The sequence below is a fragment of the Tachypleus tridentatus genome, chromosome 8, assembly GCF_004210375.1.
Source record: "Tachypleus tridentatus isolate NWPU-2018 chromosome 8, ASM421037v1, whole genome shotgun sequence".
Classification (NCBI taxonomy): Eukaryota; Metazoa; Arthropoda; class Merostomata; order Xiphosura; family Limulidae; genus Tachypleus; species Tachypleus tridentatus.
This window is the reverse complement of record NC_134832.1, coordinates 41,747,631-41,773,352: the sequence shown is the minus strand read 5'-3', so window position 1 is coordinate 41,773,352 and position 25,722 is coordinate 41,747,631. Positions and strand designations below refer to the sequence as shown.

Sequence of the window (25,722 nt, the reverse complement as noted above, 5' to 3'; positions counted from 1 at the left end):
ATATATGACACAGAACATCAGATGGTCGACATTTCGTGGTAATCGTTATTAAGACAATGTTATGATCATGACGCGAGTATCCTAGTAAACTTACGTATTAAGTAAAAACACGTTAGAACCATAAAAAACCGTTCAATGTTTTGAATAATAGTCTTGGAAAGTCTGTAGAACGAAAATAATATTAATTTGTTTCTTACAAGTATGCTCTTCTGTAACTTTATTACACTTCTTTTTAACAAAACAAACCTGATAGTTACTTGTGTCCATGAATAATTTGATACAGTAGAAAATTTTCACAGAGTAATAAGTTTGTAAAGTTCATATAAATCCAACAAAACATGTAGCTAATGCTAGCAATTAATTCCTGCTTGTTCATGTTCAGTTTTTAAACTAACACTATTTGCTAGTACTTTATCTGCATTAAATTACAATGTACTGAATTATATAGCGTTTTGTTCATAACCTCGTAAATATTACTACAAGTTTTAGACACTTAAAAAGCCAAAACTTATTATTCTAAATATGTAATAATATTTGTCAATTAGTTTTTCTTGTTTAAGCGACAGTTGTGTTGTTTTTTTGTCGTCTGTTTTTTCCGTTGTTGATAATTGTTTCACTACCTGAGTTAACTTAAATCATAAATAATCATCTGTTTATCGTCTGGTAAAGTCACCTAAGGACCATACCGATACTAAACTTAGTAATGTGAGAGTTTATATTATTAAATTTAAAACGTCCTTAGTCCCCTCACATATCAATTTTATTAACATATTTATCAGTATGTACCTTACAAATACCAAACAATGTACTTCTCATCTAATGTTACCAACAAAAAACACGAACGACATCTTAGCAGATTCATCCATTTTTAATCAAAATCTTCAGTGTTTAAGCACGTTTAACTTTCTACTTATAGTTTCTCTTTTCAACATGAAACATCCTTTAAATATATTTACACAATAGGTGAGGCTTAACAGGTAAATCTGAATGTTAGTTCTTCTCGTATGTAAATAGTAAAAATAAGATAAAAATAAATAATTTAAAGATACATTTTATTCATGATATTATTTTGGATAATAATTCGTGGAATAAGCAACTTTAAATCTACAACTTAAAAAGCGATCGTGAAACAATTTCGTTAACATTTCATAGAAGTACACGGTATAAAGAAGCCTCTATTCCAGATATACTGGATTGAAACATGTTTCACAATTTAAATATTAAGACTAAATAATTGAACGATTGAACTATATAAACATATGTGCTTAAAATAATACTACCTCTGTCGAAAGCTCTTGTGGTTCCCTTCAACACTTCCAATGACAAAGCTGCAACCACATCAGCTTGACGTGCAATAATGATCGCTCTTTCTACAGCTGAAACGTGTTGTTTAAATGGAATTATAACAACTACTTATGAACAGAATTGAAAATTGTAGCTTTTGTTGCCTTGGGCAAACTTATTTACTATTAAATTCCTATTATTTTATTTCATATCAAAATTGTACAAAAAAAGTTAAATTAATGTAGGGGCCTCTACTAAAATAAACACTAGTATTCCTGGCAGTGACGGTATTTTATTGTACACAGTAGCTTGTAATTGTCGTTCAGTTAAATGAAGTTAGATATACGAACGTCAAATTAAAATTTTAAAAATCTATTGAAGTGAGTTGATTAGTTTTACTAGGTTGATGACTTACCCTCTGCTCCAATTGATGTAATCAACTGTGTACCATTTAGCAAAGCTATACCCTGCAATAGTTTGAAATAACATGAGTAACTTCGTTATAAACTAGAGTTAAATAACAGATACACTTTCTTAAAATACTAAGTTGATTGTCTCAGGATCAACTCCGTGATTACAACATCAATTATGTATTAACGTATCAAGTGTACGTTTAGAGCTTCATATCAATTATTAGAGAGCCATGTTCCTAATAAGAGCACCAATCCCGTTTTTAGAGTATCAATTTCATAATTAAATTAAGTCTATGGTTAGAGCATTGCTGAATAAACACAACCCTAAGTTGTCTAACAGTTAAATTTTAGAAATAAGTTACATAGGTGATGGTTTAATATCTACTTTGGCCCAGTTCCTGGAATGACTGACCAGGGATGAAAAAGACGTTTCTCGAGAATCACAAAATAATTTATATAAATTTATTTCCAACACAGTAGCTGACCAGTTACTTTTTTAAATACCATCAAACAAGTCCGACCTCTAAAGCAGTTACTTTTACTATATATCCCCAAATAAGCACGGCATGTAAAGTAGTTCGTGTATGTGTGATTTTTCTCATAGCAAAGTCACATTGAGCTATCTGCTGTGCCCACCGAAGGAAATCGAACCCCTGATTTTAGCGTTGTAAATCCGTTGTCCCAGCGGGGGACATAAAATAGTTACATTTACTAAATAGCCTCAAACAAGCACGTGAATGTGTTTTGTTATAGAAAAGCCACATCGGGCTATCTGCTGTGTCCACTGAAGGGAATCGAACATCTGATTTTAGCGTTGTAAATCCTCATACTTTCCGCTGTACCAGCGGGGCACCATACAAACACCACCTATAAAGTAGTTACTTTTACTAAAGTTTATAACGTCTTACAGCTCACCTTACGAAATGAAGGAACGTTTGAGTATATACTATACATCTTAATACACATAATTACAACGAGTACATATATATGTGATATCTGTTCTGTAATATTATAGATGATTTTGTGTGACTAATGAACTTAGTTTAATTTCGTAATTAAACATCTTTTGTCTTTTACCTCTTTCGGCTTCAGAGCTATTGGCTTCAAGTTATGTGACTCCAAGACCTAAAACAAAATAACGATTGTATTAAGAATAATAAAAAATATATATTGACTATATTCAAATATATAGACACCAGAAAAGAACATTTTGAGTATAGAAAAGAACGTTTGTATATCTATTACGACGAGATTTCATGTTGATAGCTCGAATCTAAGTAACGTTTTACTTAGATTCTTTTTTGCCACAAAAAATGACTTTCTGAAGTTTTCTGTTTGTTAATATACCATTTGCATATGTGATTTATAAAGATAACTACAATAAAATTCATGTATAAAAACAACTGTGAAAATTTATTAATTATTGAAATTTCTTACACTAGTATAATTTGACGATCAAATAATTTCCTTGTTCTATGTTTTGTAAATATTTATAAAAGTGATAGCATGGAATGTATGTTGATTATATTAGTGATCGTGGTAATAGGTATAATTTTTATAGAATAGAAACAGAAATGTCTTGTTTGCTTAAATATAGATTAATATAATATGATCTAGACATCTACCGGGAAAAAAAGAAAAAGTGAAATTGAGATTTTTTTTTTAAATCAATTTTGATCCGAAGAATAAACGAAACTACAAAGTCAGCAACAGTACTGTTAGGTCTAAGCTAAAAAAACTGTAATATGGACGGCTTGGAAACTTCTTTTCATACAGAAACAATTGTACAAAATGTAATTTTGTTGTTGTTGAGCTTAAAGCGACAAATATCGAAATCTGTTTTTTTTATGTGTTCTAAGCTTTTAGACTTACCCCTAAACCACTATGGGCGTATAATATGTAATCAAATAAGAAATTACTGACACCAGTTAAAGGTTTCAGTGATACAATAGTGGTTTAAGAGAGAAAACAGACGATTTGACACAACAGAAATGTGGAAGGTACGTAAGCAAGATTCCAAAAGACGGTAAAGATGTAAGGAAAGTGTCGTATTCAGAAAAGGAAAATTAATATTCGCCCAATGAATTAACTCCGGTTTGTTCTATAATTCATTTTTTTTAAAAGAACTCATAACTAAACACTTAACCTTCTAAAATAATCTGAGTAAAAATTGTTCACACAATCAAGTAGTCAAGAGCTTTTTAGAAGAAAGCTTGACTAACGAAGTTGTTATTTTAAAATAACGTTTCATTTATGTGTCTTCTCACACGAGTGGTGTTTGGTAGATAAGAACGTAATGTACTACAAGGTCTGTGCGCAAAAAACATCGAAAATGCTGGCACTGTTTGTCTTGTAAAGTTGAAAATTTGTTGTTTTCGCACAGTAACAAATAAGTAACTGCAGTAAAAAGCAACTGTACGAACATATTTAGCTTCTCCCCAGCCACTTTCTGGACTCCACATCTTCCCTTCTCCTATCAATCCTAGGGCCAGATGGGCCAGAGGAGCTAGGTCACCGCTGGCTCCAACGGTCCCTTTCTCTGGTACCCACGACAAGCAGGATGCTGAAAAGTAAAAACTTAGTTTTAGGTATGTGCAACAATTAACACGATATTCTATGAATTTTCGTTAAAATAAAGTTCTTAATACCTTTTATCACATTAGCAGTATTAATACGGTGTTAAAGTGGAAAGTATCCTAACTGTATTGTTAACATTACAAACAAATAGCGTTGCAGGTTACTTTGACTGTTGCAGGTAAAGCTTACTCAATGAGCTTAGGTTTTGGACTACGGTACTTTTGTATATAAGTTTTTCCGTTATTTCTATTGTATATTTTGAGCTTGAATAACACCTTGTATGATACATGTTTTAAATATTCAGGTCAGATTCGGGTATAACCATCCCCAATTTAAAATTACTAATTAGAAGAAAGACAACCAGTAAACAGCGCTAACCTGGCACCATGCACGAATACGCTCAACAAACACGCTTATAACAGTGTGATAAAAGATGCTTTGCAAAGTTACTTAAAAAGTTTAATTTTTTTAATAGTTTGTTTCTCTTAAGTTATGCACAAAGCTATACAATGGGCTGGCTGTTTATGTTCTCCCCATCCTGGTATCGAAACTCGGTTTCTAGTGTTTTAATTCCGCAGATGTGCCACGCTGTAGCTTTATTGGATAGTTTTGTTTTGAATTTTGCGCAAAGCTACTCAAAGGCTATCTGTGTTAGTTGTCCCTAATTTAGCAGTGTAAGACTAGAAGGAAGGCAGCTAGTCATCACCACCCACCGCCAACTCTTGGGCTACTCTTTTACCAACGGTTGAATTTACCGTGACATTATAACGCCCCCACGGCTGGAAGGGCGAGCATGTTTGGTGTTTAAGGTTATTAAGTGAATTAATAATTTTGATGGATCATTTTTTTTCTTATTTAACGGCGAGAGTGATAAAAAAAATTGGCCGGGAAGAAGTCCTCTTCAGCTAAGACAGCTTTTTTATTCTAACAAAACTGTTGGCTTCTGGAACAGGTTACCTTTGAATATGGTAGATTTAGTTAGTTTAAACGAATGTTTGATAAATATTTATTTTATGAGAACAAATTCTGTGTTGCTGTTTTTTTTTGGGGGGAGGTAGGGAGTAATTTAGTGGAGAGAGTTTATACGAACCAAAAGGTCCCTTATTAGTATTATTATTAAATATCATGTAATTTGTTGTTGTATCAAGTATTTAATAGTTTTAACCTAAACCACTTATGAAGTGGCATTTAGGCTGAACGGTAAAGTCAGGTATCTATAAGTTTCAGGCGTAGCTATCCTTAGATTATAACAGCTTACCAGTGAGATAAAAACCATTTAACACTATCCCCTGCATATGTGACTACTATTAATCGAACGAAGACTTAATTGTTAGAATTGTTGCAACGCCTTTCCTTTGCACAGCTGAAAGTGCAGGAGCCTTCAGCACTAACGTGTCTTGAACATTGAATCTTTCACTTCACAGCACAGAATTCTAACCGTAAGGACAACACTTTCATCCTCTGTTGTATCAACCAGAGATTTGGCAGATACAACAAGACAAAGGAAATGTGGATTATTCAAGGAAACAAATACTTTGTTGACTTCATACGTTTTCCTGAAAGAGTTTTGAGATCTTGTTGCAAATTAGTTTGTGTTTTATAGCAAAGCTACATCGGGCTATCTGCTGTGTCTACTGACAGGACTCGATCCTCTGATATTAGCCATGTAACTCTAAAGACTTACCGCTGTCCCAGCGGGTGACTTGTTGCAAGTGAACACCATTCTTCTGTGTTTATTGGGTGTACTATATTGTTGCAAGTGAAAACCATTCTTTTGTGTTTATTGGGTGTACTATATTGATGCAAGTGAACACCATTTTTCTGTGTTTATTGGGTGCATTACCTTGTGTTTATATCTATCAAATGCATTTGTGTGAGTTATCACTGACTCAAACTTGTTAATGATGTCGTATGCCATACAGTAACAGTACCAATTTACATGTGTAACGAAAATAATTGTGGTTTATATTGAGAGAAGTAGATTCATGTATTGTGCATACAAGATATAGATACGTACCATTAAATGCTTCTACTAATTGCTGTAACGTTTCAAGAGAAATTCCACTGTAACCTTTAGCCAGGACATTGATTCTAAGAGCGAGCAGCATCCGAGTTCTTTCTGGAGTAAGAGGATGTCCAACTCCTAAGAAAATAAAGATCGCTTACATTGTTTATTATTGTTGTTGGTATAAGTCTTTCGCATCCCTTGTTCACTTCATTACATTAATAAAGTTATTAGCATATATTTATAAATGTATTCTGTCTATTGGTGGGTCCTTGATGAGCCTTCATGATACTTCGTGCCTGCTGAAGGAACCGTTTGTTGGTCAAATGCAATCAATGTTTAAAAATCACTTCAGTTTCAAAGAAAGGAGCTTGAACGGATCCGTCTCGAACATAAAACTCAAATAAATCTGGTAGAAAAAAACAAAAGTAAAACAAACACGAGAAATTTGTCAAACAACAGATGTTTAGTCTTCTGAATAGTCAAGTGCATATGTTGCAGTCAAACGTTATGTGTCATCAAACACAAACACGAAAAATTTGTCACACAAAAGATGTTCAATCTTCTGAACAATCAAGTCCACATGTTGAAATTAAACGTTATATGTCATCAAACACATTGCCTTATCAAAATTTTTCATAATAAGAAATTTTTTATCGGTGTTTTTCAACTGGTCAATTTCAACACTATAAAAATATCCAATTTCTCTTGAAGCTGTTATTCGTTTTATTATTACTCACAAATAACTAATTTATTATTCGCAGAGACTAAAACTATGGAAGAAAACTTCAATCAGAAAAACGTAAATGAGTTGAATAAATTTATTAATACAATTACCTGCAGCATGTGAACGAACAAGGTTTTCTTGAAGCTCCCTGAAAAAATAAAATATCCGTCAGAATTTCAGTCGCATGAAAATATACAGTTGTTGTTTTTTTTCTTCCTCTCGAAAGTGAATAGAATTATCTGCTTACTTGTGTTAATATTGCTTTGAACAGTTGTAACGAATATATAACCTCATGCGCACTCTCCTATAGCATAACACATAACATAATAAATAGGTTTGGTTACAGTGGAATTAATCAGCTAGTATAACATGAATTTATTTGCTGTTCTTGATTTATGCCTGGCAATAATATATGACTTTTGTTGAGGTTGTTCAATTCGTAAAGCATCTTACATATTTGGTTTTGATTATCTATGTCATCTGCTAGGCCTGGCATGGCCAAGCGCGTAAGGCGTGCGACTCGTAATCCGAGGGTTCGCGCCCGCGTCGCACTAAACATGCTCGCCCTCCCAGCCGTGGGGGCGTATAATGTGACGGTCAATCCCACTATTCGTTGGTAAAAGAGTTGGCGGTGGGTGGTGATGACTAGCTGCCTTCCCTCTAGTCTTACACTGCTAAATTAGGGACGGCTAGCAGAGATAGCCCTCGAGTAGCTTTGTGCGAAATTCCAATACAAACAAACAAAACAAATGTCATCTGCCAATACAAGAAATAGACTTGGTGTTATGATTTGACAGGAACTGGTAAAACACATAATAATTGAGTGTGTCAATGATTAAATTCAGCTAGTAAAACATGACATAAACTCAGTTTTTGTATGTCAATCAGCTGTTAATAGAATAACCTTTTCGCTGCAGGCAGGTCAGGCGCGCGTGTTACATTTAGAAAGTGACATTCAGAATTATATCATGCTCTACTAAAACTTTGCATCAGGAAGTAGCTAACAAAGCAAGTTTTGACATTTTATAAGTTTTAAATTGTTAATTTTATGAGAAAATACTTAAATTTTCGATCTTCTGTTTCTAAAACTTGTGATGTTTGCTTTCTATGTCTCTTTTTTTCTAATTTATTTACTACCCTACTATGAAGTACGGAATTCAATGTAAATTACAAATTATAATATAGGTATTACTCAGCCCAAACAAATGTTTTATAGCCTTGAATCACAATATTGACTATGCATGCATTCACCAGTGGATAACCAAAAACAATTAGGCAAAGGTAGAATGACGTATCTACACTGGAAAGATAAAGTCGTCCTTAAGGTGATACCAGCCAATATCCAAAGGCAGTCTTGCCTCCTAGGCAAACTGGGCAATTGCCCGGAATTCCACACATGGAAGGCCCCCCGATGCTATGCCTTTTAATCTACATCTGAGTTTTCTTATCATTAAGGGACCCCATTTACCGAATTCTGCCTGGTGCTCCAGAATGGCTAAGACTGCTTCTGCCAACACTGTAGTGTTTAAGAAACAATGAACATGAAACTCCTATTTATAAAATTAAGTATAAAATATGTTGTATAGCTGGTTACGAATTAATCTTTTTCTTCACATAAACATGCTAAAAACAATATAATTTGTCTCATCAAATCTCAATAACGAGGACCACATTAATAGATACGATAAAGTATTAGATAATGAGTGTTACTAATTAATTGTCAGGTTCACTAGGCGTTAGAGTTTTGAATTATAATATTTAAAAAACGTGTAATTATTACATTTTTATAAAAAGTTAAGACAGGCTTAACTAGCAAAATACATTAAGCCGTTTTGGCTACAGAAGGGAATTAAATTAATAAGACATGTGGTTATGGTATTCCTTATATACTGAATTATATCGCTAACACTAATCTTAGACATTTTGATGAGAGCTAAGATAAAACGGCCTTTACACTCCAGATAAATATATAAAATATATATTTTTATTCAAACCAGCGTTTCGCCTTTGCGGCTTCTCCAAGGTTAATATGCATAAGAAGACATATTCTAATACCTAATTTAAAGCAAAGATACTATGTTTATTTAACATACCACAATGATTTTGTATTTGAGACAAAAGAAAATGGTTCATTGTAGAAAATTCATAAATGGACTTTCAATATACTTAGATCTGACCCATCAGTTATTACTGCATAAACACAGAAGCCAAACTCAGATAAATCTGTAAGTTTGTTATAATCATTTACAGAATAGTGCATGTAAGTGATTCTACTTGATAAACACAAAAGATAAGTGTTAGAAAGTAGTTGAAATACCTCACCATTTGCAATGGTATTTACTACTTAATTACAGGCAGTAATGGTGATATTGTCGTGTGCACAGCGAGCGGGGCAACTTAAAAAAGTCATCTTTTTTAAATAAAAAATATGATATTTAAAAACTAATAACATTCATAACATGTCACTAACTCTTTTTTTTTTTGAGAAATCACACTGCTTTAAATGTTTGATATATTTCTAATGACGAAAACTGCAAACATTTGTCAACAAGAAGCATATATTTTTGGGCATGCAGCATGTCACTGAGATAAAACAGCTGTAGAGAAGTATTCAAATACATTGATTTTACCTATCGTGTTGAATAAAGGGCACTGCATATAACACCAACTGTAGTTCACCACAGTTGTATGTCTCGTTTCGTTCCTGATCAGGGATATAATTATTTAAAACTGTTTTGAATCGGTGACACATAGTAAACCCAAAAACTGACTGGGACATTTCATTTCGGTTATTATGAAAAACTACAACTCACTGCATGATACAGCTGTTAAGGTTCTAATTTCCATGTTACCCGAGGGCTTGATAAAAGTAACTTTTATTGTAAAATCACTCTAAAGGACACATGAGAAGAGCCATTTGGGGATGGGAGTGAAACTTTGATTTTAGAAAAGTTTAACAATTAAACATATTTATTTTGTAGGTGTTGCGACAAGTCAAACGATATAAAAAGAACCTTGAAAAGGTTGGGGCAATAAGCTTCTGCAACTAGTTTATTTTCAATTCACGAAAGGCAAGCTGAATTTGTCAGTTTTATTCAACTAAGCCTATTTCTAAGTGTTCCAATCAAATGTTCTGAACATCTTGAATACGAATTGAATTTTTTAATAGTTTTAAAGTAATATAAACACTTACACAAGGTTTTCGTCACTAATGATCTTACTGGCAAATTTTCCGAATCCTGTGTTTACACCATACGCCACTGAAAATAGAGAACTTTAGATTTACTTATAAATCCACAAAACTAGTCCAACAACGACAGTAAAAACGAAAACTAAACACTAGAAGAATGGAAGCCACCGTTGTCAAACCATTAAGGATGTCTCTTTCCGTCAGTGTCAATTAAAAACAATTATAACTTTAATAAACGTTATCACAATGATTATAGAAATTAGCTGTAAAACGTCAGTTAAATAGGTTTGATTTATTATCTTTATATATATATATAGTTATAAATTAATTTTTTTTTCACAGTTGCTTTAATTCAGCAAAACTATTTTGCTACTTAACCCACAGGTTGTTCAACGATAAGTTTAAGGACTTATACTTCTGGGTTCCATCCCTGTGGTGGGCACAACACAAAGATTCCATTGTGCAGCATTTTGTTTAAAAAATAAATCTAGTTAATTTTAAAGAATTATCCACATTATCAATTTTTAGAACTTTTCCGCAAAGTTACCCAAGAGCTGTTCGTTTCTATGTTTGAATTGCTAATCAATAGCATACAGGTCTTGAGCTACTCCTATCTGGTCAATTTATGAAATTTGACCACCACTCTTATAACACAACCATGACCCTCAAGTGTGTAACACGTCTTTTACAGTAACGCATCATAAGCCATGAATCTTAAAATTCACGGTTCGGGCATGCTAAACACAAGGTCATGCCTAGCCATTACGACTTTTGTATTCTAGTGAACTTAACCACTTAACTTTTACCAGTAATGTATACTTCAAGTGACTATGATATTCACATTAAGTTCAAATATTTGCAATTTCAAACACGATGACCATTAAGTTAAACAAGTTCAAATTTTGCATTGTGTAACACTCTATATCAATGATAAAACACTGTGTGTTTAATTTTAATTATTCCTTCAATATTTGTTAGAACCAATCACAAATAAACCATTATTAATTCTGACAAACTTCTTTATCATATATTATTTTGTATAAAAAGTTAATCATTTAACCAACACGAAGTGATATTCAAAGTATTATTTCATTAGTTCTTAACTAGACACTCTAAACTTAGAGAATTTTTAACAACAATGTCCAAGAAAGGTTTGTTGTATAGGCGTTGAAAGGTACTTAAAAGATTCAGGGCTCGAGCCCATAGGCTCGGGAATTTTCAACGTTTGCGTATGATATCGATTAGGATTTCCTATTCTGGTTTCTCAAGACACCAACTGGGGTTTGGGAGCATAGGCCTTGTATGCCAGCACCTAGCAACGTCTCTGGTCTGTTCATAGTTACGATAACAAAATTACCAGCTAACACTCAAATTAGTGATCCTAGCTGATAAAGTCCCACAAGTAATATAATTACTACAGAATTCAAGTTCCTACCTTAAACAAAATTATCATTAACACCCCTCTGCTAATATAATCACTAGAGAACCAAATTTCCTGCCCTTAGTTAAATGTAGACATTATTTAGCGTTACTAATAACCTTACCTTTATTTTCTTTCAAAACTGTGTCTACAAGCTGGCGTGAACGGATTACCCTGTCTTCGGCCTCCTTTGTAAGCTGGGGGAAGTAAAAAATAATATTTAAAGTGAAGTCACGCTAAACTAAAAGAAATAATTTGACCCATGACCTATCGTTCTTCTTCTACTGTCATCAGTTAATTTTTTTCAACTTCTAAGTGAAAATAAATGAATATTTTATTTCAAAATACAACTAACTGGAACTAAAAAGTGTTGAAAACTATTAAAAGAAGATGAAAATTAATCGTACTGTGATCAGTTGGAACATCTGACAAGAAACGAAGCTTTCCAAAGTTGATAAAAGATATAAAAAGTAATATAGATTGGAAACATTGGAAATAAATATATAATATCTCATCTGTTTTACACACTGATTAAACGGTTAGCAGTAGTGATGACGCAAGATAATCAATCACAATACCTTAATCTTGTAAAATCCCTTTTCCAAGACATAGTAGGTCATCAGGTACTAGGTTATAACCATTCACAAGAAGGACCTTGTAACAAAAACATGTTCAATTAGTATTTTAATAAGGTGTTATTTATCTCTAATGAATATTTTTGTGAGGTGTGATAAACGGCCATTGCATTTGGGATTTTATTCCAATTGTGTCATAATCTCTAGTTTAAAATATTTGATTTGCATTACCATAGATTCGTGAATAGTTAAAACAAAAATTAATGTTTCATTTATTGGTAAGTTGTATAAAATTAAAATGATTTTTGTATGTTTTTTTTCAGATAATTTGGTAATTTTGTTATTTTTGCTCATTAATTTTTAATGTTGACTAAGTGTATACATCCAGGACTATCCACTATTTCAAAAGTGGGTTAAGCCTCGTGAAGTATTATTGAGTATTATTGTCGAAATTACTTATAATAATGAGCTCACTGAAATAACGATTCAAACCACTTCTAGTCTTCTAAGAGGCTTATATTGCACCTGTATATAGCACAAAAAACATTTTATAGAGGTAAGCCTTTTGCTTTAATTAGGGTAAACTACAGGGTGGCCCGTAAGACCCTACCCATCCATATATTATTATGTTATATTCAATTACGCATGTATTATAAATTTGTTTCTTTTTTTTCAGAGAAATATGGCCGATGTTGAGGAAAATCTCTCACAGAACATGACGTTGCATAATATTGTGCAGCGAGAATGAGGGACAGCACACAGATACACTGGATACATAAGATATATGGATGGGTAGGGACTTACGGGCCATCCTGTATGTATATACACTTTTGTTTTATGATGAGTCCTCGGAATTATTCTGTAATAACTTGTGTACACTAAATTTCATATATTTAATGAATTAATTCTACTTTTCCTTTTGACTAATGTATGTTTTATTTTAAATTGTTAGTTTTTACTTGAATATTACCTTAAAATGTATATCAATGGTTCAGTAGTGCTAGTAGATGCAAAAAAAATCACAAAATTATTGTTACTACAATAATTATAATGAAATGTAAATATGCAACAAAGTTTTACTAAAATTTAAAACAGAAACGGAAAACTGACAAACAGAAACGACTTACTTCATTTAGCGTCCCAAATTTTCCGGGACTTAAGTGACGTCAAGGTTTTTTATGACAAAATTAATTAATTAAATTGATAAAAATGAAATTATATTACAAACAATAATAAAATAACTAAATAAATAATAAATAAATAAAGAATAAAAAATAATATGAAACATACGTTTCTGAAATTTGATAATTCATTAAATAATTACAATCTTGAATTGTATATATAAATAAATTCAGCCTGTAACTGCATATATACAGTTTTATTACGATATAATTACACAAAGATAAATAAATTTACCAATTTCTTAAGAAGTCAAATTAAATGCGATTTATATTTTGAAGAGAAAGATACAAATAAAGACTCGTTTCTTAAAGGCTAGTTAAAAAGAACCTATTTTTCTTATAATGAATTTTGAATACAACATATTACAATCCTAAGACAATAACGTGTGTGTTTTCTTAAAGCAAAGCCGCATCGGGCTACGTGCTGAGTCCACCGAGGAGAATCGAACCCTTGATCTTAGCTTTGTAAGTCCGTAAACTTACCGCTGTACCAACGAGGGATCTTAAGATAACTAATCAGATCAGGTCAGCAAGTTAGGGTTAATCAATCTAATATTTTTCATTCATACAAACTAAATTTCTTCAAAAACCCCTTAATTATTTATAATAAAATTAATTTTTACAGTTATGGAAGCGTAACATCATTTTTAAGTTATAACAAACTTATATAACTAGTAAGAGGTTTGGATTCACGGTTTCTAACGCAGTTCTTCCTTATGATTTTGCTTATTTAACTTCATTACAATGTATTCAGTTTCACTAAAATATATATATTATCTTAAGTCTCATATTTCAATTTTCAACTAAGTTTACGTTTTACAATTTCACCAACAAGTATAAACGTGATAAAGCTTTCTCGTAGTCATAAATCAATAAATTTTATTTTAAGTAACAGAAGGAAAAGGATACATTTGTTCTGGAACATAGGATATTTCTTGTGGTCTTATTTCTGGATTGGCTCTGTCCGTCTTTAGAACTGATATAATCAAGACAAAAAGATTGAAACATCACATAAATTGAAGAAAATATAGCATTGTACTAGTTTAGGTATTGTATACTTCGTCACAAAGCATTTAACACTACAGTAAAGAAAAAATTACTGAACACTCGGGAAGTATCCTTTTAATGATTGCCTGGAAATAGTTATATTAAAAAAGCATTTTAAACATTCAGTTTTCTATTCGTTTAGACCATTTCGTTTTACATTTGCTACTTCAATCTGAAAATAATGATGTCCTTTCTTTGTGAATGAGTTCAAGTACTTATCGTTATAAGAATATTAAAACCACGAGTGTGGTGCTGCCAAAACCCTGTTTATATACATAAATATGTATATAAAAATACTACTCATTTTACAACCTAACTTAAATTTCTTTTATAAACAGACTCTCCAAGTATCAGAGAAAATTCAGGCTGTTTCTGATCCCCCGTATCCTTTGGTAGACCTCTTTCAGCCTGCTTAGTACACACACTATCACTTTCCCTCAGAATTTGGCTTCAGGCACCGTGCGACCGCTCCTGCCCAAGAACATGTGTCAAAGCATTAAAATGGTAAGCACTTAACGTGCAACAAAGACATTCTTATATGGTATTAAAACAGTAAAATCAGTTTTACAATTGTACTGCTTATTTAAAAAGTAAACATTTTAGAAAGCTTATTATTTACTTACAATACAACAAAGGCTATTTTACCATTTTAGTTATTCGAGCTTGGTGACAGGAGGTACGCAAACAACTATAAAAGTCAAAGTTTTTAATGCTGTAGTACAGTTAGAAATATAGTCAATTATCAAAATATGTGTTTCTAAAACTTCTTCAATATTAGTGTTATTTATACAGTACACAGCTGTTGTTTTCTCTTGCTGCTTAATTTAAAGGAAGTTTAGTTGTTTGTTTTATCTCGGTAATATACCCGTATTGAATTTAGTATTATTATAAGTAGTCTCAAATAATTATTATTGCATATATTTTCTTTATTTAAAAATGAAATCAAAATATAAGCTTTAAATATTAAATCTTTACCTTGATGGTGATTTCAACACGTCTGACAAATTTTGTCAGGCCTCCGGCACTATAAACTTTATCCCTACACCATCACTTAAAACATTTAAGAAATGACAATGATTCAATTAAAATTACATTAAAATTTTTACTAGAACAAAAAAAATGTATTTACTATTATTTAAGATAACAGTTAAGGTTTCTATTAAGCAGATGAAGAGTGTGCTATAAATTAAAATAACAACTGAAACTTCCATAGCCACTTCCCTGTTAGTTAAGATATTTAAATTCTATCGCTTCACTAAAAACAGAAGGTAATCAGGGAAACAATCTAATGATCACCAGTGGTGTTGAAGGTGCACCCTCGCGAGCAGTGACTTGTGGTGGACAAAAAATTATATAATGTTATATTCACATACCTCTAGATTGAAATTCAAAATAACGAAGTGTTTGAAAAGAATAATTGGAAACACTGTGTTGCCTATGGTAAATTTATTATTCATATTTGTCTTCCTCAATTCTTTATCTTTCCACCTCCAACACTGAATTTCGCGTGTTGTAGTTTGTTTTTTATCTTTAACTTTAACTTTGAATTTACAACACTAAAATCGGGGGATCGATTCCATTCGGCACATATTGAGATTACATCTTTAACACCCATTGTGCCTGAAAGATTCCCAATACTTCTTAACTGTAAGAACAAAGCCCAAGATTCGCACAAATCTCCCGCTAAATTAAGTACGGCTAGTGCAGATAGCCCACGAGTCGCTTTGCACGAAATTGAACAAACAAACTCATTGTGCAGTTACGTTAAGGCCAGTGTATATATTTTCTTATGACTTATGAAGGTTACATTTTCAAGACTTGTTTATTAAAATCGCATCTAGGTCACCGTTCCTTACCCTTCCATCTTTTATCACTATGGAAGCGTAACATCTTTTTTTTTTTTTTCATTACGATTTTATCAAGAGTGTGTAATGTTGTTTGTTTTGTCATACTATTTTAACAAAAAATGTTCTAACTCTTTATTTCCTGCTTTCTAATGTTATATCTTGAAACAGTATTTTATGGCATGTTTGGTTGTTTTGTTAGATTTTTACCATGGATAAGCCTAAAACCTCAAAATTTGAAACAATTCTGTACTTTCTTTATAGAAAATCTGCAACGAACATCAACATTCTTGACATTTTAAACTCAAACACGAGGTACAAACAAGGTTGTCGCCTTGATCTAGTTTAATCAACTGACAGCTTTCCGTACATTTGCTGGGATGGCCTAGCGCGTTAGGCGTGCGACTCGTAATCCAAGGGTCGTGGGTTCGTGCCCGCGTCGCGCCAAAACATGCTCGCCCTCCCAGCCGTGGGAGCGTTATAATGTTACGGACTATTCGTTGGTAAAAGAGTAGCCCAAGAGTTGGCGGTGGGTGGTGATGACTAGCTGCCTTCCCTCTAGTCTTACACTGCTAAATTAGGGACGGCTAATTGTGCGAAATTCAAACAAACAAAATTCTGTACATTTTAATTAAGTAAATTTAAGAATATTACTAAATTATGAATTTTCTATTACTTCACATAAATTATTTCTGGCTTTTCAAGTAATACTTCCTATTTTTATTATCCAGTGCTGTTTTTGTGACCAAAAAAAAACAAACAGGAATTAAAAATTATAGCATTTTTTATATTTCTGTAAACTCCAGCAAATAATCATAGGAAGCGCTGTAAGCAATAAAAAGAAAATTATGCAGGAACAAATTTGTTGTGATGTTTGGTTTCTTTTGAATTTTGCGCTAACCTACACGAGAATTATTTGCGTTAGCCGTCCTTAATTTAGCATTGTAAGACTAGAGGGAAGTAGCTAGTCATCACCACCCACCGTCAACACTTGGGCTATTCATCTAATAATGAATAGTGGGATTAACCAACACATTATAACACCCCCACGGCTGAAAGGGCAAACATGTTGGATGTGACAAGTATTCGAATCCTCGACTCTCGGATTACGAGACGAGTGTCTTAACCACCTAGCCATGCCGCCTCAGTTGTGATGTTATTTTTAACATCAATATTCCTGTTGAAAGAGAAAAGAAACAGCTTCACCAGAAAAATAAGCCCTATTATTTAATTAATACAATAGTGACACAATTGTGATAATATGAATGTATACTATGTGGTTGTCTTTATACTATTCAATGGTAAATTGTCCGAAACACAACTGAGGCTTTTACACTAAAACGTATGTTTAGATCGTCATTTTTTTTAAGTATCAAATACTAATTTTTGAGATTTCATCATTGAGAAAAGAAGGTAATAAATTGTTAAAACATATGAAATCGAAGCTTTGATCAATTTTGAACTTTCTTTGTTCTCCCATTTATTTCCTTTCGCTTCAAATTTTTTATTTTTATTTAATTTTGGAACCTGAGTGTCATATGTTTTAAAAAGCTCTTTTGTCTAAACATTCAGAAAACTTTACCTTAAAAGATTTGTTTCTCCGGCATGGCCAAGTGGGTTAAGGCGTTCAACTCGTAATCTGAGGGGCGCGGGTTCGAATCCCGGACGCACCAAACATGCTCGCCCTTTCAGCTGTGGGGCGTTATAATGTAACGGTCAATCCCACTATTCGTTGGTAAAAGAGTAGCCCAAGACTTGGCGGTGGGTGGTGACGAGTAGCTGCCTTCCCTCTAGTCTTACACTACTAAATTAGGGACGGCTAGTGCAGTAGCCTTCGATTAGCTTTGCGCGAAATTCAAAACAAACAAACCTTCATTTTAAAGTGTTAGGCTATAAGAATGGAATCTAGTCAATACTACACACCACTGTCTGTTCCTCTGCTCTTGTGAGACCGAATAGTGGGATATAACCACCAATTTTATCATGCACTCATAACCCCAATGTGTGCTATGAAATATTTTCTTTTCAGTAGCAGAGAGACATGAACATCAAAATGTCAGATCTTTAGTCCTGTACAGTAACTATAAAACTACGTTTGCCTCGCTCTGTTTAATAACATCAAAGAACATGTTTGCGAAACATCAACATTTTGCCTTTGCTTCAACGATAGTTTATTTACAAAAAGTATGTAAAAAACCTAAATCTAAAAATTCACTTCAAGTGCTTTCTTTGTTTGTAATAGACAAATAACGAAGAGAGAAACAAAAACATTCTCTCATGATCGGGCTTGTGTACAATACATACTAAGTGTTATGCTTTGTACGTTTATTGCATGTTTTGTCAAAGCAGACAAAACCAAGTTTAGGCTTAATCAGTGATGTCGAGAAACCCACTTGTTGAGAAATTTATATGCAAAAACGGCTCGTTTGGGTTGAGAAAATATTTTACATAGAAGAGCGAACAACGTTTCGACCTTCTTCGGTCATCGTCAGGTTCACAAAGAAAGAGGTTACCTCAATTATTCAAACAACTAACAAAAACGTAGCTTTTTTATTGAGCCTGTTCCAAATGAATTGTTGTTATTTGACCGTAAAACTTCGTTTAAAATAATTTGTCATAAATTACACTATGTAACAAAATTGTTACTTTTTCTTGTTCCTGAGAAGAAAGTGTTATTTCCCAATTGCTTATGTCTGAAGTAAATGTAAAAGGCCTGTTTTTTCTCTTAAAACTTTACTTTTGTGACCTGGAAGCGCATAACGAAAACTTGATGGGAGGCTATATTTGGGAGCTGATACGTGAAAGTGATTTACATTACAGTCGCAAATCTCGAAAACTACTCACTTCTAAACATTTTTGTTCATTTTTGTATAACTTTAGTACAAATACATGTAAATCTTGATTCATATGTTGTTTTATTCAGACCTTATGTAAATTAAAATGTGCAAATTTGACCGTTTTTACATAGAAAATAGGTTAATTTCTAAATTTCATTATCTAGGTCACAAAAGCAAAGTTTGAAGAGAATAATGGCCATTTTCTGTACTTTTACAACATAAGCAATTAAGAAATAACACATACTATCCAGGAACAAACTTTGTGTTGCAAAGTGTTATGAGCCATAATGATTTAAAATAATATTTATTGTTTTTAGCTTTACTGGTATTTTCTTTCGGTTTTTTATTCCCCAATTTTTTAAAAAATCATATTTTAATGGCATCTGAAAAAGATAAGTTGTGAAGATATACACTTTTATTTTTATTGGTAATTGTTACAGAAGTTGATAAAATCTGAATGCTTTCTTTATACCTTTATTGGACAAGATGTTATCGTGCTCAGCTTTAGATGACAAAATAATTTAATATGTAAGGGAGATGACAAATGAAATAATAAACATATACAATAAGTCAGATAAATGTGCAAAATTAGCTGATAAAACCAAATTAATCGTGAACAGTCATACACGTAATTTTTCTCATTAGAACTATCAAATGACACGAAATTTACGAAATGTCCAGATGTTACATACCTTCACTTTAGCCAAATCTCGCAATAATTAAAACCTTTAATTGCAAATTTACCCATGGAATAACTCATCAAAAACATGTTTTTATTGTATTCCTATTAAACATATTATAAATATTAGTTTCCAGAGGTGGCTAATGTTCAGTAAATGCTTTAAGTTAACCTGGAATTATCGATGAGATCTATCTACACCTGTCGGATTTTTTCTGCAACAAATTACGTAAGGATATATGACTTTATTCGTTTCTAAAACATACAAATATATTAACGAAAATATAGCCATCAACAGTCTCACTTATTATTAATTTGGTTTCCTATGTATTTTACGTAGAAAATAAAACATTGCACACTTTTTGGTCATTTCTTTAAACTGGATGCTATAACAGCCAAAACATTCAATTACTTAATAATATGATATATATGGATCCATTAGTAGTGAATAGTAACTTGAGAGTTAAAAATGTATTTTCTTTTACATAGTATTAGTTTAAGTTTCTCTCTTGTATAGAAAAAATACCACCTTGATTGCCTAATTTTCGAAGACAAATTATTGAAGCATAAGTGGACTTACAAAGCTAAAATACGAGGTTCTGTTCCTTTTGGTTGGTAGAGTGCAGTATATATATTTCTACTAAAAAGAAAAGGTCAACAACAGTAATTTGGTATCTGTAGGTATGGACGGAAATAATGAAATATTGTATTGCGTCGTAATTACCCGATGCAAAAACAGTTACTAACTGAAATTTAAATAAACATAAAAATATATCAGTGAAGACAGTAATTAATAAAGTTTTGTATAAATGTAATACATAGTCATTACCATAACGGCAACAAAAAAATTATATTTCTTCTTTCGAGTTTATTTTTATATGGATCAATTAGTTTTTATCAATGCAAACGATATTGCAAAAACAGCTCCTAAACGAAACGTGTCGGCAAAAAAAAGCCTTGGAATTATGACGAATTCAGCAAAAAATTAAGCCAAAAATCTATAAATTGACCACATATTTTAAATTTTATTTAAATAGTTTTACATTTGCTTAACACGTAATATTAAATTTTAACGGCTTTTTACCTTTAACAGTTAAGAGCAAACAAAGTTTAGCAAATGCTCCATTAACATAAACTGCTAATCATCAGCAGAATAACTTGAAATCAGAAACTAGATCAATGACAATGAAAACTGGAATAGTTATAATACTGAAAACTGAATAAAATATATATTCACTAGTATAGGCGTAACAAAGAAAAGGTTTTAAGATTTTGTAGCTAAACTAAAAAAGAACACTGAAATGATAATACCAGCAGATATTCTTGTTAAAGTAACGTGTAAATGTGTGCATCTCATCTGTGTTTAATGTTTTAAAACATGAAAACGTGATGACGAAACATTGGAAACTAATAAACCTAAGATTTTTTATAAAGTCAAGTAAACTGCATATGTTTTTTGTTTGTTTGTTTTTTTACATGAGACGAACTTTTGTCTCAAGTTCCAACTTGAGTTTACTAAATGAAAGATAGAAAAAATATATATCTGAAACGTTATTTTTATCCACTCTTGTTTGTAATCTGGAACGTGAATAAAAATGGAGTTTACGTGATTTTTATCATAAATGTCAGTTTTATTGGTTTCAAATGCTTCGCCAGCTTTAAATCGTAAATGGAATGCAGTTTTCGTAATTTTGTCGCAAATGTAAGGCCTGTTTTATGTTTAATTGTTGTTGTTTTTTTTTTATTTTGTTTACGATAACTTATCCAGCGTATGAGCTAGAACTTAATTAATTGACCAATCCCGAGGGCACCTCAAAGTTCAAAGTTCTCAAAAACTACCCAAGGCTAAGTAATCAAATGTTCCATGTGAGAAATAAAACTAGATATCAATATATGTTGACAGAAGCAGTTTCATATGGCTTTAAATGAACTTGGACAAGTAAGCACTAAAAACGGTTCTGAGAGAAAAGATATTATCGATTTATGAGACCAGTATTAATTTATGTCACTGTTAATTTTCACGACGTTGCAAGTATCTTTCCTCCACCAGATCAACGTCAGATTAAATTTCAAGATATTTCTATAGATAAACTTCAGTCCATCTTTAGGTTATTTTTTATTTGATCTAACAAGAGAAGACAGAAAACGTGAAACTCTGTGAAATTGTTTTCTAAAATCTTGAAACTAATATAGTTAAAATAGCTTAGCTTATCAATTTAATACTTATTTGGATCTTTTTTTTTTCAGTTAAAAGTGTTTTTGAACGGAAACTGTGATACAATTTTAGTCTATAATAATAATTATGTCTTAAGTTGGCTTCCTAAGAAGAAATCATATTGAAGTATCTTAATTAACCTAAACACATATTTAAAAAGGAGATTCGGATCATATGATCTATTTTAATATCCTTTTTATATGTTGTCTATAATCAGGCGTAATTGTAACTGGATACTTCATTGGAATTATGATAGTACTTTAAATAACTAATGTAAAAAATATCGTAAAATGGTTAAAATATGCAAACATGTGATAAATAATACCTTGTATTTCTTTTCTTAATGTACATCATGCATATCTCTAAACTATCATTGTGAAACCTGTGAACTTAATCACCATTCCATCTTTTTCTACCTCGTTCGTGAAAGAGAATATACATTTTATATTATATTTGAATCTGTAAGTATTAGGTCAATGAAAAACTTCATCAAAGTTATATACGATTAATAAAAAGTTTGTTTTACTGTTCACTAATTAAGCAATCGATTAAATATTTATAAAACTCCCGACAAAAGCATTCTAGCATTTATTAGTGTAAGACTGATGGGTAAAACATATCTTTCCATTAAATTTGAAAAGGTGCAAATAACACACATTTTTATACCTAGCTAATTTAATACTCTAGTTTACTATATTACCGTTGCGTGCTACAAAACCAGCAATTTTATGTTACTACTGCCACTTTGAACTGTATGACCTCTTTAGTACCCCTTATAGTGAGCTACGCTATATAACTAAGAACATTCCTTATCCACCCCATTCTAAGGCTAAGTTTGGTCTTGCTAGCTCCAAAACTATACTAAATTAGAGTTTGATTTGGTTTGGTTTGGTTTGTTTTGAACTTCGCGCAAAGCTACACGAGGGTTCTCTGCGCTGGCCGTTCTTAATTTACCAGTGTAAGACTAGAGGGAAGGCAGATAGTTATCACCACCACCGCCAACTCTTGGGCTACTATTTTACCAACGAATAGTGGGATTGACCGTCACATTATAACGCCCCCGCTGCTGAAAGGGCGAGTATGTTTGGTGTAACGGGGATTCGAACCCCCGACATTCTCGAATTACAAGTCGAATGTCTTCACCACTTGGCCATGCCGGGCCTGCAAAATTAGGGACGCTAGCGTGGGGTTTACATTTAGCATTGGACAGTCTCATTGGCGATGCTGGCACTATTCAGTTTGATCGTGTTTTTAGTTGGGTTTTTTTACGGGCCATAAGCCTCTTTCGTTTTATTTGATTTTTAATCTGCTTTATGGACACAATTTAGGTTTTAACTTGTTTCCATTTACTTTTATAAGATTTTACTCATTTTTGCTTTTTTTTGACGGTTGTTTGGCGTAGACAGCCAAGGTGTTTTGCATAATAAACTCCAAACGTACAGTCAACTGAGAAACATGCAGCTTTTCTATGACGTAGAAACAAATCAATCAATCAACTGAGAAACATACAGCTTTTCTATAACGTAGAATGTTGCTACTACGAAATATTTTTAAAGTTTAATGAATTTTTATTTTATTTTTAAATCCAAAGTATTTGGTTTTTAACTTTATCTCCACTTTTCAATCAATAAATCTCTTTTCTATGTTCAGTAAAAGAACTATCATGACATTTCCAAGACAAGAAATATCGGACTTATTGATGAAACCGTAATAACTTCAGACAATGCTTTCACAATATTACAATTTTTTACACGAATTATCAGTATTACGTAACGGAAATTTCTTTAATCGTAACAGCTACAATATTGTAACACTAAATTATAGAATAAAATTATCTTTAATCTGGTGCAAATATTTAACATGAAATGAAAAAGCTTACAAAAATGAACAAACAAAAATTCAATCTGCTCTTCAGTTGTATTCATTCTTTAACAACGGTGAACACGTTACAAGCAGAATCAATTTTTGCATAACTTCTGTATTTCACTCAATTTTTAAGTATTAGATGATTCTGAATATATGAAACTTCTAAACAGAACGACTTTTAAACACGTTACGCAATCCTAAATGGATTAGATTACAACCTTATATAGAATTCAGTGTTTCATAACTCTCAATTAGAGTAGTTTCTACTTTGAACCAAATGTAATATATCCATGTATATATGTGTGTGAGTTCAAAGTGTACATTTCTTACTATAAAGACGATAAAGTGAACAGCTTGTGCAAAACCAATATTTTTGATAATTATAAGACACCACGTTATATACCAGCCACATTTTAACAAGAATAATTATAAGTATTCTTTGTCTCAAGATGAATGATTTTTTCTTCTTTAGTGAATTATAAAGTTTTGCTATACGTTATATTTAATCTTATTAAAATGTCTGAAAATTTACGAAGTAGTTTCTTTGTTAAATTTTGCGTGAAGCTACTCGAGGGCTATCTGCGCTAGCTGTACTTTATTCAGAAATTTGTTTATTTTTTTTAATTTCGTGCAAAGCTGCTCGATGGCTATCTGCCCTAGCCGTCCCTAATTTAACACTGTAAGACAAGAAAGAAAGTAGCTAGTCATCACCACCCACCGCCAACTCTTGGGCTACTCTTTCATCAACGAATAGTCGGATTAACCGTAACATTATAACACCACCACGACTGAAAGGGCGAGCATGTTTGGTGTGACGGGGATTCGAACCCGCAACACTCTCGAATTACAAGTCGAATGCCTTAACCACCTGACCATGCCAGGCCTTATTAAGATATGATAGGAAAGTCGTCTAATTGAGAATATTCATCGCCAACTCTTGAGCTACTCTAATCGAATAAAGGGACTCATAGCCACATTATAATAGACTGAAATGACAAACATATTCGATGATGGGATTCGAATCCACGGTCTATAAATTGCGAGTGGAGCATCCTAACCATCAGACATCGATAATGAATAGTAATATTTTGACGAATAAACAACTTCGTTTATGTCAGTAGTTTAGTTCACTGAAATAATTTGCGTTTGTCAAAAGTATTCTACTTACCAACAGAAACGAAGTCATTGTCATCCAAAACGTTACAAATCTTGTCGTCCTGATCCAAAATAGCGCCTCCTTTTGTCTTGCGAATTTCATATATTTCTTCTTGCCTTCCTTTCACAAGAGCGCTTGCTTGTTTCAACTTTAGGTAGCGCCTTAAGGATTCCTCTCCTAGCCACTGTATAGTGCTCTTCCCATCTCTGCAAGGCACAGCAAACCATTCTCCTCTAACTCTAACCGAAAGTTTCATCTCTTCTTTGTCTTCCAAACTTCCTCTTTTCCGATAACCAATTCAGAAAAATTAATGTTATTCAAAAAATTTTGGCAAACTAGCTGTGAAAATTTGTTTGCAGTTGCAAGTGACGTGAATTACAACTTCTTGCTTGGAACTCTTGACTTCTTTAATGGTAACACATTACCTTATTTACATTCATTGATATTCCTTCCATCACTTCACCAGTTCCGTTGGATAACCAATCACGTTCGAAAACCTTCAGACACGCCTTATGAAGGACAAATCAAAGGAAAAAATAGGATTTCATAACTTCGTACTAAATATGTTGCCCAAGTGTTGGTTCTCATCTAATCTTTAAATCTTTCGTGTCCATATCTTGAAAAAGATACTCATAAGCCTGTTGCAACATCCTGGTTTCTGTTGAACCTTGCCCAACAAAACTGACACCGATTTACAGAAATAAAA

At 32.4% G+C, this 25,722-nt stretch overlaps 1 protein-coding gene across 1 annotated transcript in view; it reads right to left on the bottom strand.

Moving 5' to 3' along the window:
* The window catches only part of LOC143222260 (histidine ammonia-lyase-like), a 38,196-nt gene extending 12,722 nt beyond the window's left edge, over positions 1-25,474 (bottom strand). Inside the window, 13 exon segments of the mRNA XM_076448509.1 lie at positions 1,281-1,376; positions 1,700-1,751; positions 2,775-2,822; positions 4,121-4,260; positions 6,292-6,417; positions 7,117-7,154; positions 10,200-10,266; positions 11,741-11,813; positions 12,195-12,206; positions 12,208-12,270; positions 13,319-13,346; positions 14,282-14,348; positions 25,029-25,474. Of these exon segments, the coding sequence (XP_076304624.1) occupies positions 1,281-1,376; positions 1,700-1,751; positions 2,775-2,822; positions 4,121-4,260; positions 6,292-6,417; positions 7,117-7,154; positions 10,200-10,266; positions 11,741-11,813; positions 12,195-12,206; positions 12,208-12,270; positions 13,319-13,346; positions 14,282-14,348; positions 25,029-25,272 (1,054 nt within the window). The 5' untranslated portion in view covers positions 25,273-25,474.
* Between the last annotated feature and the right edge of the window lie 248 nt (positions 25,475-25,722).